The sequence below is a fragment of the Hakea prostrata genome, chromosome 2, assembly GCF_041222555.1.
Source record: "Hakea prostrata isolate BN-2017 chromosome 2, UWA_Hpros_2, whole genome shotgun sequence".
In the NCBI taxonomy this organism is placed as follows: Eukaryota; Viridiplantae; Streptophyta; class Magnoliopsida; order Proteales; family Proteaceae; genus Hakea; species Hakea prostrata.
The window spans coordinates 72,088,069-72,101,828 of NC_142601.1; the positions used below are offsets into that span (position 1 = coordinate 72,088,069).

The 13,760-nt window shown below is 35.0% G+C and overlaps 2 protein-coding genes across 4 annotated transcripts; one reads left to right on the forward strand and one right to left on the reverse strand.

Annotated features, from left to right (window-relative positions):
• The first annotated feature begins 3,768 nt into the window (after window positions 1-3,768).
• On the forward strand, window positions 3,769-6,464 carry LOC149026260 ((-)-germacrene D synthase-like). Of its 3 annotated transcripts, none has more exons than XM_089146503.1 (7): window positions 3,769-3,995; window positions 4,091-4,376; window positions 4,481-4,859; window positions 5,000-5,218; window positions 5,382-5,520; window positions 5,630-5,878; window positions 6,002-6,464. In XM_089146503.1, the coding sequence occupies exons 1-7, from the start codon at window positions 3,855-3,857 to the stop codon at window positions 6,287-6,289; spliced, it is 1,701 nt and encodes a 566-aa protein (XP_089002629.1). In that variant the 5' UTR covers window positions 3,769-3,854; the 3' UTR covers window positions 6,290-6,464. The 3 variants fall into 3 exon arrangements, with proteins under 3 accessions (XP_089002629.1, XP_089002630.1, XP_089002631.1); XM_089146504.1 differs by having other exon boundaries at window positions 4,097-4,376; XM_089146505.1 differs by having other exon boundaries at window positions 4,109-4,376.
• A 3,801-nt stretch (window positions 6,465-10,265) lies between these two features.
• On the reverse strand, window positions 10,266-12,979 carry LOC149026261 ((-)-germacrene D synthase-like). The gene is made up of 7 exons (XM_089143281.1): window positions 12,833-12,979; window positions 12,392-12,659; window positions 11,917-12,298; window positions 11,577-11,795; window positions 11,228-11,366; window positions 10,701-10,949; window positions 10,266-10,553 (listed from the first exon to the last, which is right to left on the reverse strand). The coding sequence occupies exons 1-7, from the start codon at window positions 12,977-12,979 to the stop codon at window positions 10,266-10,268; spliced, it is 1,692 nt and encodes a 563-aa protein (XP_088999407.1).
• Between the last annotated feature and the right edge of the window lie 781 nt (window positions 12,980-13,760).

Here is a 13,760-nt window from a genome sequence, read left to right on the forward strand (position 1 = left end):
ATATCCGAATTATTGCTTATCAAATAATATCCGAATAAAAATTTATCAATATTCAACATTTCTTTCTCAAAAAAAGGATGATATTCGGATTCGGAAACCGATGATCGGTAATCGAATAATCGGAAATTAATCGGTTATAATAAATTATTAAATACTTTTCTCTAGAAAAGGAGTTAATAATCAGCCTCCGAAACCAGTAATTGGTAATCCGTAATCGAAAATTGGAAATCGGGAAAAAAATTTTTTTGACAATTACCAATCAATAATTGGATAGTTTATCAAATTCGATTATTATCGAATATCCAATAAAGTTCTGGATTCGAATTCGGATGCCTCCTCTAAATTTCTAGCGGATTCTAATTCGAATACTGGTGTATTCAAGCTGAATCCGATCCGTTTACAGGTCTACTTTAAACCTTGTCCCACTGCCCAAAAATATCTTTTTATCTCTGGCAGAAGAAAGCTGAGTTGCAAAGTCATGTTCCCCATCTACATGCATTTATGGGATACACATGAACATGACTAGGCTAGTGCTACTCAAAACACATATATGGCATACCTTTGTGGAGGCCGGGGCTGTGTCAATGCATGGGTCACTTGTGCTGCAAGAGGAGGCTTTAAATCATCAACTATAGATTTAAGTTGATAGGTTATGAATGCCTGTGCTTCATCTAGAATATCTTTGCCATGTACCCTAAAATGTGTAGCTTCATATATACAAGGATATATATCAAGCCAAGCACATAAAGGATTAAGTCCCCCTTGAAGTTTCCTTTCTTGTTCTTGAACTTATCGAAAATGTTTGCAAGGAAATTGGAAGCTTGATAGTGAGATAACCAAAATGAGTGTTCATTTCACTTACTACAGAAGACTCTATACCCTTGTTGCCTTAGTAACCAAAACCAAAGAGAGAGAACCAGCTTCAAATTTTGAATCAAATGTTGGTGTGCACTAGCTAGCTAGGAGAAAAAGAAAGAAGTTCAAACATCTTCCTGTACATAAAATTATCAAACAGGAATCCAAAAAGGAGGAAGACCTATGATGCCCAGGAGTCCAGGACACAGAGTTAGGGCCATGGCATGGAATTTATGAACCCTGGAGGAGGAAACGAAAAACATGCATGGTTTAATTGTACCTTCCCGCGTACAGTATAGTGTTTCTTTAGCCCAATGAGTTGTGACATGTTCTAGCCATACCTTACCTTAGACTGATGTCTTACAGCAATACAACATTAACAACAAATAATTTGTCTCCTAAATGGCGTCTGTTATATGGATTTTTGCCTTCTAATCTATTCTTTTTGAAACTATACTAAACACGGATTCGAGCTATGCATCACGTATCACTTCTCTAAGGTTATCTTTGGTCAGCCGTTAGTTCTTTTAATTCCTTCAATTCGAATTAAATCTTTTCTCCTTACAGAAGCATTTACTGGCCTCTATTGAACACGGCAATGGGTGCCACATCTAAATAAATTTGTTAAAGAAAAAGAAAGCTGGTAAGGTCTTATAATTAGGACGTCCCATGCCTATTGTAGTTGAAATGCATTAAACACAATCTTCGTATTGAGGAGCCTGTCATTCGAATTATAAGTTACAACTGTATCGTTATAATAGTTAAAATGGAAGATTAAGGTCCCTTTTTCTATGTATTAGGCTTTGCAACACATTATCTTTCCTCGTATAAAACTTTTAAGCCATGCATTAATGCGTATACTTAATAATATTTCTATCATCCTCCTTTATGGTCATCATCCAACTATTGGAAAATTAAAGTGGTCCATCCATTTTTCTTTTTATTAGTAAAATCCATCCATACATTTTAGGCGTATGGTGATTACTAAGAGATGTTTGTTTCATAGTCGTTGGTCCCATTTGCTTGGATAGTTCTTCAAAATAAAAACAAGAAACTTTTAACTATCCCTCAAAACCACCACTCATTTGAGAGAAATATTCCTGACTAATGGGAGAGGTATTGAAGGAAAGAAAGGCCAACAACCAAACCAGTCCTATTTTTATGTTAACATACAAATGAAACAAATATAGGGAAAATCATTCATGAAATGAACGACTGGACAGAAGACAACAAAACACACCTCTTGTTTATGGACACAAGTTTTCCATTCACTATCACCTTTAAGATTTTGGGTGGTGCTCATAAAAGGAAATCCATACCCTTGGATCTTTTTCTCGTCAAGGATAAGCAATATGCTCTTCTGATGCTTCTCGGTGCACAATCAGAGAACTTATGTAAGAACTCTGAACTCCAGTGGTTCTCACGTCTAATCAATCTTTGTCAACATTCAAAGGTGGGTCATTCTACTATTATGTGGTTGAAAAATGTATGGTTCTCCTCTGAATTGGTAGTGATCCAAACTCCACACACTTTATAAAACCAAGTAATTGTTATTTATATTTATTGAAATATAAAACCTGTTTTTTTTTTTTTTTTTTTTTTTGGAATCTAAAGAGTTTATATATAGGGTGGGAGGAATATTACTAATATAGGTGCCGCCGGATGGATGCGAACCCAGGACCTCCCCGTGGGAAGTTGGGCTTTTAACCGCTCTACTAATCCACCATTGGGGTGGGCTTTCATGGTAAGTTAATCACAATTTTCACCTATAGAGACTAGTTGTCTTCAAACTTGTATCTTATTTTGTCTTAATTTTATCTTTGTTAATTGTGTAGCTAATAATCTATCGTACCAGTTCCTTGGATTTTTGTTTGGTGAACTTTTAGTTCTTTTGTCGTATCTCTTTTTAATTTTCAGAAATATATTTCTCAGGTAAAATTCTGGTCCTTTTGTTTCTATATATAAAAGTTATGAAACATGTTTTTGTGTAAAACAATCATGAAATGAAAGCCATAGATTTTTGTTGGTGTAAAATTATCTAAGGACACCTAAGACAATGAAACTACACAGGTGGGCTCACTTTCCTATATTATGGCTATCTTTTTTTATATTATTATTATTATTATTATTATTATTATTATTATTATTATTATTATTATTATTATTATTATAATTTAGAAGTATATGATTAGTCCACCTTGCTATTAATTTTTAAGATAGTTAATCCCAAGATTTGAAGTGGTGCGACAAATTTTCAATTTTTGAACAGAATTTATTTTTAATATTTAATTTTTTTATGTTTATATACAAGAGGATAAAAATTGATATCAAGAAAAAGCCTTTAAACTTTTAGGATGGGGTTTTCATAATGACCCTAAGCACAATTTTCGTCTGTAAAGATTTATCATCTCTAAGCTTGTAACGTGTCTTATTTCTGTCTTTATTAATTTTGTGGCTACTAATAATTTATCATACTAATTCTTTGATATTTGTGAGGTGAATTTTTATTATCTTTTGTTGTATCTCCTTAGAATATGTTAGAAGTATGTCCCTCAAGTGAGGTCTAGATAGCTAATAAAAGATTCTCTTGTTTCTAATAAGACTGTATATAATACTCGTGAAAAACACTATCAAATAATAACCACATAAATATATATATTTTTTTCAAATCTATGCACTGGTTTTCTTGGAATGGCCTAAGGATTTGGATAGTGTCCACAACAAATGGGAGAATATAAGAAATTAACGACCATTAACTACTCACAAAAGAAGAACATAAATGTTTATAAACATTGGTGATGAAGAAGAAAAAAAGATCTTTTTTCAAAATTTTTTAAATTATTTTATGGCCAGAACATTTATTGTGATCACAAATAGCATTTAACTCCAATGTAGAATCGGTATAAATAGTAGTAGATCACACAAAAACTTTGTATCTCAGGTATCATAGCTGGTGCTTTGTTCTTGCTTCTTGTCTCAAACTTTGTGTCATCAGGAAGATGTCGGATGTTCTCTCTTTCGCTCCTCCTGCCCACCAGCATTTGATTCACAATGAAAAAACAGATCGTACACGTCGATCAGCAAATTTTGTACCCAACATTTGGGGTGATCGATTCCTCAAATATGCTCCTCATGACATGGTAACTCTCACACTCTCACACACACACAAGAGAGAGAGAGAGTCACAACTATCTACTATAGTTTTACTTATACCTTTATTTATGTGTCTTATTAGTACCAGTGTAAAATGCAGGCAGATAATGCTTATGGTGAACATATTGAAGAGATGAAAGAAGAAGTGAAGAGGATGTTAAGTGCTCATGCCATTGATCCTTCAAAGAAATTGAACTTGGTTGATTCATTACAACGGCTTGGTGTGGCATACTACTTCGAAGGAGAGATAAAGGAGGTGCTAGAGCAAATGCAAGATAGCCCCCCTGATGGATATGATGGAAACCATCTCTACACCATCTCCCTTTGGTTTCGGTTACTGAGACAAGAAGGGTATAAAGTCCCTTGCAGTAAGTGATGTGAATACTCATTTTATTTCATCCTTCCTCATAAGCATTAATGCTGGCATCCTTTGCAAGGTTATCTCATTATCAAGTTTCCAACTGCCTTGTAGATGTTTTCGATGGGTTCAAGGACAGCAAAGGCAGCTTTAAGAAGGACTTGATTGCAGATGTCCCTGGTTTGCTATGCTTGTATGAAGCTACACATCTTAGGGTACATGGAGAAGACATTCTAGATGAAGCGCTAGCATTCACAACCTCTCAACTTAAATCTGTAGTGGTCACTGATGATTTAACGCCTCTTCTTGCAACACAAGTGACGCAAGCATTAAAGCAGCCCCTCCACAAGGGCATGCCAAGATTAGAAGCGAGGCATTACATCTCTGTTTATGAACAATTGGAGACAAGAAATGAAACTCTAGTGAAGCTAGCAAAGTTGGATTTCAACTCACTACAGTCAATTCATAGACAAGAACTAAGCCAACTCTCAAGGTGGGTTAATTTATTAGTTCTTAATTTGTCCAAGTATATTTTTCACTTCAATTTTTGTGGTTTGATGCATGGAACTTTGTGCGCTTATGCATATTTTTTACGAGCTCTAGTCATATTCATATACCCATTAACACATGCAGATGGTGGAGAGCACAGGACTTTGCAACCAAGTTTCCTTTTGTCAGAGACCGATTGGTAGAATGCTATTTTTGGTCAGTGGGGGTGTACTTTGAGGCGCATTACTCTCTTGCTAGAATGATCACAACTAGAGTTATAGCCATTACTTCAATCATTGATGATACCTACGATGTGTATGGAACATTGGAAGAACTTGAGCTGTTCACAGATGTAATTGAAAGGTTTGATACTTTTATATATATAGATATATATATACGTGCATAAGTATATGCTGCTATTACTTAGGTGAAAATCAATGAGTTCATGTTCAATATAAGTTCAGTATTTGTTCCCTTTGCATACAATATTGTTGATTTGAAGCAAATTTGATGCTAAAATTTTCAGGTGGGGCACAAGTGACATAGACCAACTTCCTGAATACATGAAAGTGCTTTACTCTGCAATCTTAAATCTTTACAGTGAAATTGAGGAAGATTTGAGAAAGGAAGGACAATCTTATCGACTTAATTATGCGATCGAAGCAGTGAGTCACACATATCATCGTGTTACACCTTTCTTTTCCTTTCAATTACCCAATAGCTAGAAATTATTAGTACTGGACTCAAATCATGATTTATTTGGTTTTGTTACAGATGAAGAAAACAGTCAGAGCCTACTTGAAAGAAGCCAAATGGTTTAACCAAGGATATGTTCCAACATTCGAAGAATATATGCAAACTGCACTAACCTCTGCTGGTTACAATATGCTTATTGTGACATCTTTCATTGGCATGGGAGACATTGTGACAGAGGAGATATTAGATTGGGCAGTCAATGATCCTCCCCTTGTCAAGGCTTCATCAGCAATATGTCGGCTTATGGATGATATCGTGTCCCACAAGGTAAATATATAAACGCCAGCTAGCTAGCACCCACACCAGATATATATAAAATTAAACTCTATACTAAGAACTAAGGAGATGATATCTAACACCAATTGAGATGTAAAATTATTTGTTTTGAAGATGGAACAAGAAAGAGGACATGTTTGCTCTAGTGTTGAGTGCTATGTGAAACAACACAGTGTCACCGAGCAAGAGGCATATGATGAGTTTCGAAGAAAAATAGAAGAGGCATGGAAAGACATAAATCAAGGATGCATCAAACCAACTATCATTCCAACGCCATTGCTGTTACGAATGCTCAATTTTACGCGTATGGTGGATGTAATATATAAGCATAAAGATGGATACACTAATGCCTCAGAAGTTCTGAAAGACCCCATCATCACGTTGTTCATTAATCCAGTATGATTGTTGTACGGGACTGTGTAAGACCAGAGTTGTGGGCTGGGTTTGTTCAACTTTTGTTGTTGCTCAAGAACTTCTTCAGGTTACTTTTGTCGTTGCTATAAGATGTCTTGGAAAAGAATTAGAATAGTTGGAAAAGCCCTAGGGAGTTTTATGCTCGCTCTATCACAACTAAGAATCCCAATTGCACTATTTGAATTCAGTGTTAATGGGTTTTAATTCATTGTTAAGTTTACCTAGGGGCTTGGAACTCCTGTATAAGTAGGGATCAGAGGATGTTTTTTCCTTTTAGCATAAGTATCTTTTGAAAAAGAAAAAAAAAAACTGGGCGGTTACAATACTCAATTCTTGCGTATTTTTTTGGTAAAATTTTATTTGTACTTTCAGTTTTTTCTTTTTTAAAGAATATCTTTTCTAGTGGGATCTGATCCTTCTGTTTCAACTAAATTATATTGATGTAAATGTGTATAAGTTGTTGTTTTTCTGGGTGAAGAAATGTAAAGTTATCTAAGTAATAAAATAGATGTGGGGTTTGTGGCTAGTTTAAATAAATACTCAGGTGTGAAAATCTGTGATACCTTGTCATTTTCATGATAATTGATACCAAGGTTTGCAAGGTTACCACAAATTTTCATTTTTTAATAAAATTTATTTTAAATATTTAAAAAAAATTTAATGTTTATAAACAAAAGAATGAAAATTGATGCCAAGAGAGAGCCTAAAACATTTTGGGTGGGGTTTTTATGGTGAAGGGACCACAGTTCTCATTCATAAAGACTAGTCACCTTCAAGCTTGCAATTTGTCGTAACTTTTTCTTTTTTATTTGTATAGCTAATAGTAATCTATGGTACCGACTTTTTTATGTTTGTTTGGAGAACTTTGATTTCTTTTGTTGTATCTATCTCACATATGTCAGGATATTTTTGTGTTGTACAAGAAATTTGAGTTTTGCTCTTTCTTGTTTCTCTCTAGGGAGGATAATCGGATTGCCCTTCCTAGCCTAGAAGGCCCTCACTTTGGCAGGGAAGACTAAGTGGTTGTGTTCTACTATGGGCTTCTAGCCTGTTGGAAGTATATCCCCTTCTTGATGTTTGGAATGAAAATTCTCTTTATCAAACAAAAAAACACCATTTGTCAAGTGCATCTTCTACTAATAGGGTTCTAGTAGCTGATAAAAAATCCTCTTGTTTTCGAGAGAAGTATAGTACATGTTAAAAACATTGTGAAAAAATAGCCATAAGTATTTTTTATTTTTGTGTAGAGTTATCCAAGAACCTGCAATAGACGATAATCAAATGCACACATCCTTTATCATACACTTAAAATACAAGGATGAACTCATATGTTTTTAATATGGTCTAATCTAATTGTTATGCTAATCTCCAGGCATGAAATAAATGTTGAAGCTAGCTTTAACTAACCAACCAACCAACGTATGGAATATAAAGAAAATAGATTTAGATAAGGGGTTTTACCTCTGCACTAGGTTTATTGGAATGACCTGAAGGTTTAAATGGTGTCGATTATTAATAGGAGAATAATAAGATTATTATTGGCAATCACTAAAAAAAGATTTAAAAGAATGATTGTCGATATCACCTTATAGTATAGTAAGAAAGCCCCTCCTCTATTCTCTTGTTACAATGCAGGTCAAATTAATTAAGCAACATTTTATCCATTGAAGACATCATTGGAAGGATGAGTTGCTCCTCCATTTCTCTTCCTTGTTCCGAAAAAAATCTCGTGAAAGGATTCTGAATATACTACTACTTTAACTCAATCCCTCAAATTCGCCTGCTAATTCTATGTCTTATGAACTCCAAAGCCTCCAGTCTACAATCGAGATTATTTATGAAACATTTCAATATAAACCTGCTTGAAGGAGGACGGAGGACCAGACGCAGGAGAGAAAAAATGTGTTATATATATGGACTATTTTACGGAGAGATCAAAGATGTGGAGGAGAATCGAAGTTGGTAGGGCTCAGTTCCATCCATTTCTCTTTGTGATATAGAGAAAAGTGGGATCGAACGGTTTTTTTGTCAGAACGATTTAGCCCAGTTCAAGATGCTGAGCACCCATTTCAGGTTTAAATTAACTTATCCAGATTGTAAAGAAAAAACAAGGTTCACTGCCAATAATGGTTGAATGATGCGTTCAAATTGTTGAGATCTTTCGAAATTCGAACTAAACGGTTGTGGATTCCCGTAATTAGGGTTGATTCTTTATTGCAAGTATTTTTATTCCTTTTTGAACTGGAAAAAAAGAAAGAAGAGGAAACTTAACTCGACTCAAGTGGTTCTTTCTTTCTCAAGGTAACCATTGCCACAGCTAGAAAAATATTCAATCTTTTTCAGTTCAAGTTTCACGATTGGGAATTAATTCTCCTTTGAAGAAGTTTCCAATGTAGCCTTCCCGTTTTTATAACCTCCCGTTCGACTTGCAGAGTTGTAGGTGCAGATAGTGAAGAGCTCCACTTCATGGGTGTAATTGTTCGGTTACCTTGCGTTTCATGGTAGATGAACGAAGAGAATAGGTTTGAAATTTGAAAAAAAAAACTTAATGGTTGGAGAGTATGGAAGTTACTAAGTTAGTTGCTTGGAAACCCAAACTTAATTTATTGCAATAAGAAGACCCAATATTAGTTTATATTTTACTAAAAGAATCTACACTAAAAAACTCTTGATTTTACTTTTTATCAGTTTACAAGGTTGAACTTGGATGGGTAAGGGTTCAAGACTTCGATGACATTTGCGGCTAGGCGATTGATTGGAGGGCATAACTCATAACCGAAAGGAGCGATGGACACCATACTACCATAGTTGCTCTTTTTATAAATCAAAACTTTATATTTATGATCCCTTTCAATTGGAAATGTATTAAATTCTTGAAATTGGAGTCTCCAAAAAGAAGAAGATAGACTAATTAAGAAGAGTTTTATACATGGAAAGAAACAAGAAAATATGCTAGCGAAGCAGGAAAAGCATGGGAGAATTAGGCTTTTACGGTTTAGTACATTTTGCGAGGAAGGTTGGATGTGATGATCAAGAAAGTGGTTCAATGGAGGATGCACAAAACGTAAAAGTAACTAACTAAGGGAAGTCATACATTATTTTGTAATTCCAAACTTGATTTTATCAAATTTGCTAATTGAAACATTGGGTAGCTAATTTCATGTGATTTTTCCAAATTTTTATGATAGAATTCTAAGGGTATTTTAGAAAAATAACCCACTTACCTTTCTTTTCTTTGGGTTTGTTGGGTACTTGGAACTATGGGTGTCTTTTTTTCTTTTCTATTTTTTGTTCCCCTGGTGGGGAGAAAGTTCGGGTGTCAATACATATCAGTCATTGAAATTGAAACTGAACCGTGCTATATCATATCGAATAAACATAGTACGATATCGATAATAACATAGCTGCCAACACAGAGTTGTTCTAGTGGTGAAACCAACACCTCTTAGTGAAGAAGTGGTGGGTTCGACTCTTGCCGAGGCATATTAATATCCCCATCCCCCAGCCTAATAAGCCCCTTTGTACCCAAAAAAAAAAAAAAATATAGTTATATTGTTTGATAAATGGTGTAGTAATGATATGGACAAAAGGATACAAATGAATCATGCAATACCAAATGTTGAGACTATTTTGTACGGAAAAGATATGGTATGGTAAGGGTATGACATGGTTGTACCATTAGGTATTGAGTATAATTAACCATGGTATTTTATTCAACATAGCAAACATTGATTCTATACTATAAAAACACCTTACATCAAATTGGGGGAGGGGGCTAGTTGGTTTTATTTCTTTCAGGTTTACACTTTGGATGTGTAATCACAACTTTAAAACTTAAAACCTAGAAAATTACGGTTTAACATAACAATAGATAGAACACATTAATATTGAAATCCCTAGTGTAAGTTCAACGACAAAGCCAGCCCACAACATTGGTTTTACACGACACAATCCTACAAAATATTCATATTGGATTGATAAATAACACGGTGATGTGCTCTTTCAGAACTTCCACGGCATTAGTGTATCCGTCTATATGCTTGTAGATGACATCAATCATACGCGTAAAATTGAGACTCCGCAACCGTAATGGCATTGGAATTGTAGTCAGATTGATGCATCCTTGATTTATATCTTTCCATGCCTCTTCCACTCTTCTTCGAAACTCATCATATGCTTCTTGCTCAGTGACGTTGTGTTGTTTCACATAACACTCAACACCTGAGTAAACATGTCCTCTTTCTCGTTCTTTCTTCAATGCAAATAATATTATGTCTCAACATATGTTAGATATCATCTCCTTAGCTCTCAGAATAAGAGTATATAGATTTTGTGACCAATAAAAGCATATATATGTGTGTAGTGAGGGTGGTAACTAGCTAGGGTTTATATAATTTACCTTGTGGGACACGATATCATCCATAAGCCGACATACTACTGATGAAGCTTTGTGAAGTGGAGGATCGTCGACTGCCCAATCTAATGCCTCCTTTGTCACAATATCGCCCATGCCAAGGAAGGAAATCACAGTAAGCATATTGTAATTTGTGGTGGTAAGTGCGATTTCCATATATTCTTCGAATGTTGGCATGTACCCTTCATTAAACCATTTGGCTTCTTTCAAGTAGGCTCTAACCAGTTTCTTCAGCTGGAACAAAACAAAACAAAACATCATTTGAAGTTTTCAAAACTAAACCACACTCCAATACTACTAATAATTTCTAGCTAGCTATTAGGTAATTGGTAGACTCAAATTTGGGTTATGGTGTACTGCCCCACTTAGGTCTCACCATTATAATCTCAGTAATATTTTAGAGATGTGGAAAAACTCTATAAATGTTATGGATTTTTTTTTACATCACAAAAGACATTCTAGTATGTTGGAGATTCACAAAGGAAAACTATAACACAGTATGTACAACTCACGGCTTTGATTCCATAATTAAGTCGATAAGAATGCCCTTCTTTTTTCAAGTCTTCCTCAATTTCATTGTAAAGATTTAAGAGTGCAGAGTAAAGAACTTTCATGTATTCAGGAAGTTGATCTATGGCGCTTGTGTCCCACCTGAAAATTTTAGCATCATGTTCAAATCAGAAAGATTCTATGTGAAAGGAATAGAGACTCAAGCTATATTGAACATGCACTAGTTGATTTTCATTCAAGTAATATCAGCAATATTGTATATGAAGGGATCAAAGATTCAACTTATATTCACTTAAGTAATAGCATATATATAAACAATTAAACACATACGAACATAAATAGGTATCAAACCTTTGAATTGCATCTGTGAAGAGCTCGAGTTCTTCCAACGTCCCATACACATCATAGGTATCATCAAGGATTGAATTAATGGCTATAACCCTTGTAGTGATCATTCTAGCAAGAGAGTAATGTGCTTCAAAGTACACCCCCACTATCCAGAAGTAACATTCTACCAATCGGTCTCTAGCATAAGGAAACTTAGTTGTAAAGTCATGCTCTATCCACCATCTGCATTAATTAATAGGTATATGAACATGACTAGTGCTTGTAATAAGTATATTCAGATAAAATTGTGGTTTGAGTTGAAGAGAAAAATATACTAGGACAAATTAAGAACTAATACACCTGCCTTGAGAGTTGGCTTAGCTCCTTTCGATGAATTGACTGCAATGAAGTGAAATCCAACTTTGCAAGCTTCAGTAGTGTTTCATTCTTTTTCTCCAGCTGTTCATAAATAGAGATGTAACGCCTAGCTTCTAATCTTGGCATGCCCTTGTGAAGGGGTTGTTTCAGTGCATGCATCACTTGTGTTGCAAGAGGAGGCTTTAAGTCATGATCTGCAGCCACTACAGATTTAAGTTGAGAGGTTGTAAATGCCACAGCTTCATCTAGAATATCTTCTCCATGTACCCTAAGATGTGCAGCTTCATACAAGCACAGCAAGCCAAGGACATTTTCAAGTAACTCATCCTTGAAGTTGCCTTTGCTATCCTTGAACCTATTGAAAACATCTGCAAGGTGGTGGGGTAGTTTGATCATACTAAAGTGACCGTCAAGATATATATACCAATGATCAACTAGAGTAGTATATATATAGTACTTACTGCAGGGAACATTATAGCCTTGTTGTCTCAATAATCGAAACCACAGAGCGATGGTGTGAAGATAGTTTCCATCACAACCATCAGGTGGGGTATCCTGCATCTGCTCTAGCACCTCCTCTATCTCTCCCTCAAAGTGGTACGCCACACCAAGCCGTTGTAGTGAGTCAATCAAGTTCAGTTTTTTCAGATGATCATTGCCATCAATCCTTAGCATCTGCCTTACCTCTTCTTTCAAATCTGCAACATTATCAGGAATAGCATCGTATACCTGCAAAATGGTTATCCTTTTTTTCACTTTAGTAGGAAAAATGATTTTTTTTAATTAAATTGTAGTACATAGACCACAGAAATTTGGTTTCTTACCCTCTCCCTACATAAGATACACAACGTTGAATCAAAATTTATTAATGATAATACGTATAATACCTAGATTATACATACCATATGATCATCAGGAGTATAAATGAGGAATCGATCACCCCAAATGCTGGGATGGTAATTTGCAGACTGACGAACTTCCTGATCTGATTTTGTGTTTTGATTCAAATGCTGGTGAGCAGCAGGAGCAAAAGAAGGAAGGGAAGACATCTTCGTAATGTAATGACACAAAATATAAGATAGGAACCAAGAAGCTAGGGAGAAAGATTTATGATGCCCAGGATAGAAAATCTTTGTCATCAGATCTATCTATTTATAGCCACAACTTGGAATGTATGACTGCTTAATTAGAAGAGGAAACAGAAACATGGCTTGTACGTCCTCATGCACAATACTTCTCTCGCTCAATGATTTGTGACATGTTTCAAGCTACACTAATTAAATAGACGATTAAGGTCACTTTTAACATGTGTTTATTTATGGAATGCATTATTGTGATATATGGTAACTGGTAAGAGATGTTTGTCTCATGAGTCCAAATTGTCTACAGACCATGAAATTCAATAATTCTATACCGACAAAACTCGATGGCTATCATTTCATGCATGAACATTTGTTTTAGGTTAATTTTTATATAGACCCCTGAGGTTTGGTCTCTGTCATTTTTAATCCAAAAAAAAATTGAGACTTTGCATATGCCTCCCCTGTGTTATAGAAAAAGTCAATTTGAGGACAAATTATCCTTTCTATGACCAATTTGCCCTTATTCTTTTTCTTTTTTTGGGGCAAATTTCATTTGAACCCCTTGAGGTTTGGTTTATGTCATTTTTAATTCAAAAGAACTGAGACTCTGCATTTGCTTCCCCTGTACTATAGAAAAGGTCAATTTAAGGACAAATTATCACTTTTATGACCAATTTGCCCTTATTCTTTTTTTTTAATTTAAATTTGTTATATATATGTCCTACCTGCAATGAAACTTGTGACTTCC

What these genes read in the sequence shown, in the direction of transcription:
- LOC149026260 (XM_089146503.1), top strand. Translation starts at nt 3,855, where the DNA reads ATGTCGGATGTTCTCTCTTTCGCTCCTCCTGCCCACCAGCATTTGATT. An exon ending in AATATGCTCCTCATGACATG is followed by an intron (nt 3,996 to 4,090) that starts GTAACTCTCACA and finishes GTGTCTTATTAG; the next exon opens with TACCAGTGTAAAATGCAGGC. An exon ending in AGGGTATAAAGTCCCTTGCA is followed by an intron (nt 4,377 to 4,480) that starts GTAAGTGATGTG and finishes ACTGCCTTGTAG; the next exon opens with ATGTTTTCGATGGGTTCAAG.
- LOC149026261 (XM_089143281.1), bottom strand. Translation starts at nt 12,979, where the DNA reads ATGTCTTCCCTTCCTTCTTTTGCTCCTGCTGCTCACCAGCATTTGAAT. An exon ending in TTCACAGATGCAATTCAAAG is followed by an intron (nt 11,367 to 11,576) that starts GTTTGATACCTA and finishes TAAAATTTTCAG; the next exon opens with GTGGGACACAAGCGCCATAG. An exon ending in TTAATTATGGAATCAAAGCC is followed by an intron (nt 10,950 to 11,227) that starts GTGAGTTGTACA and finishes GTTTTGTTCCAG; the next exon opens with CTGAAGAAACTGGTTAGAGC.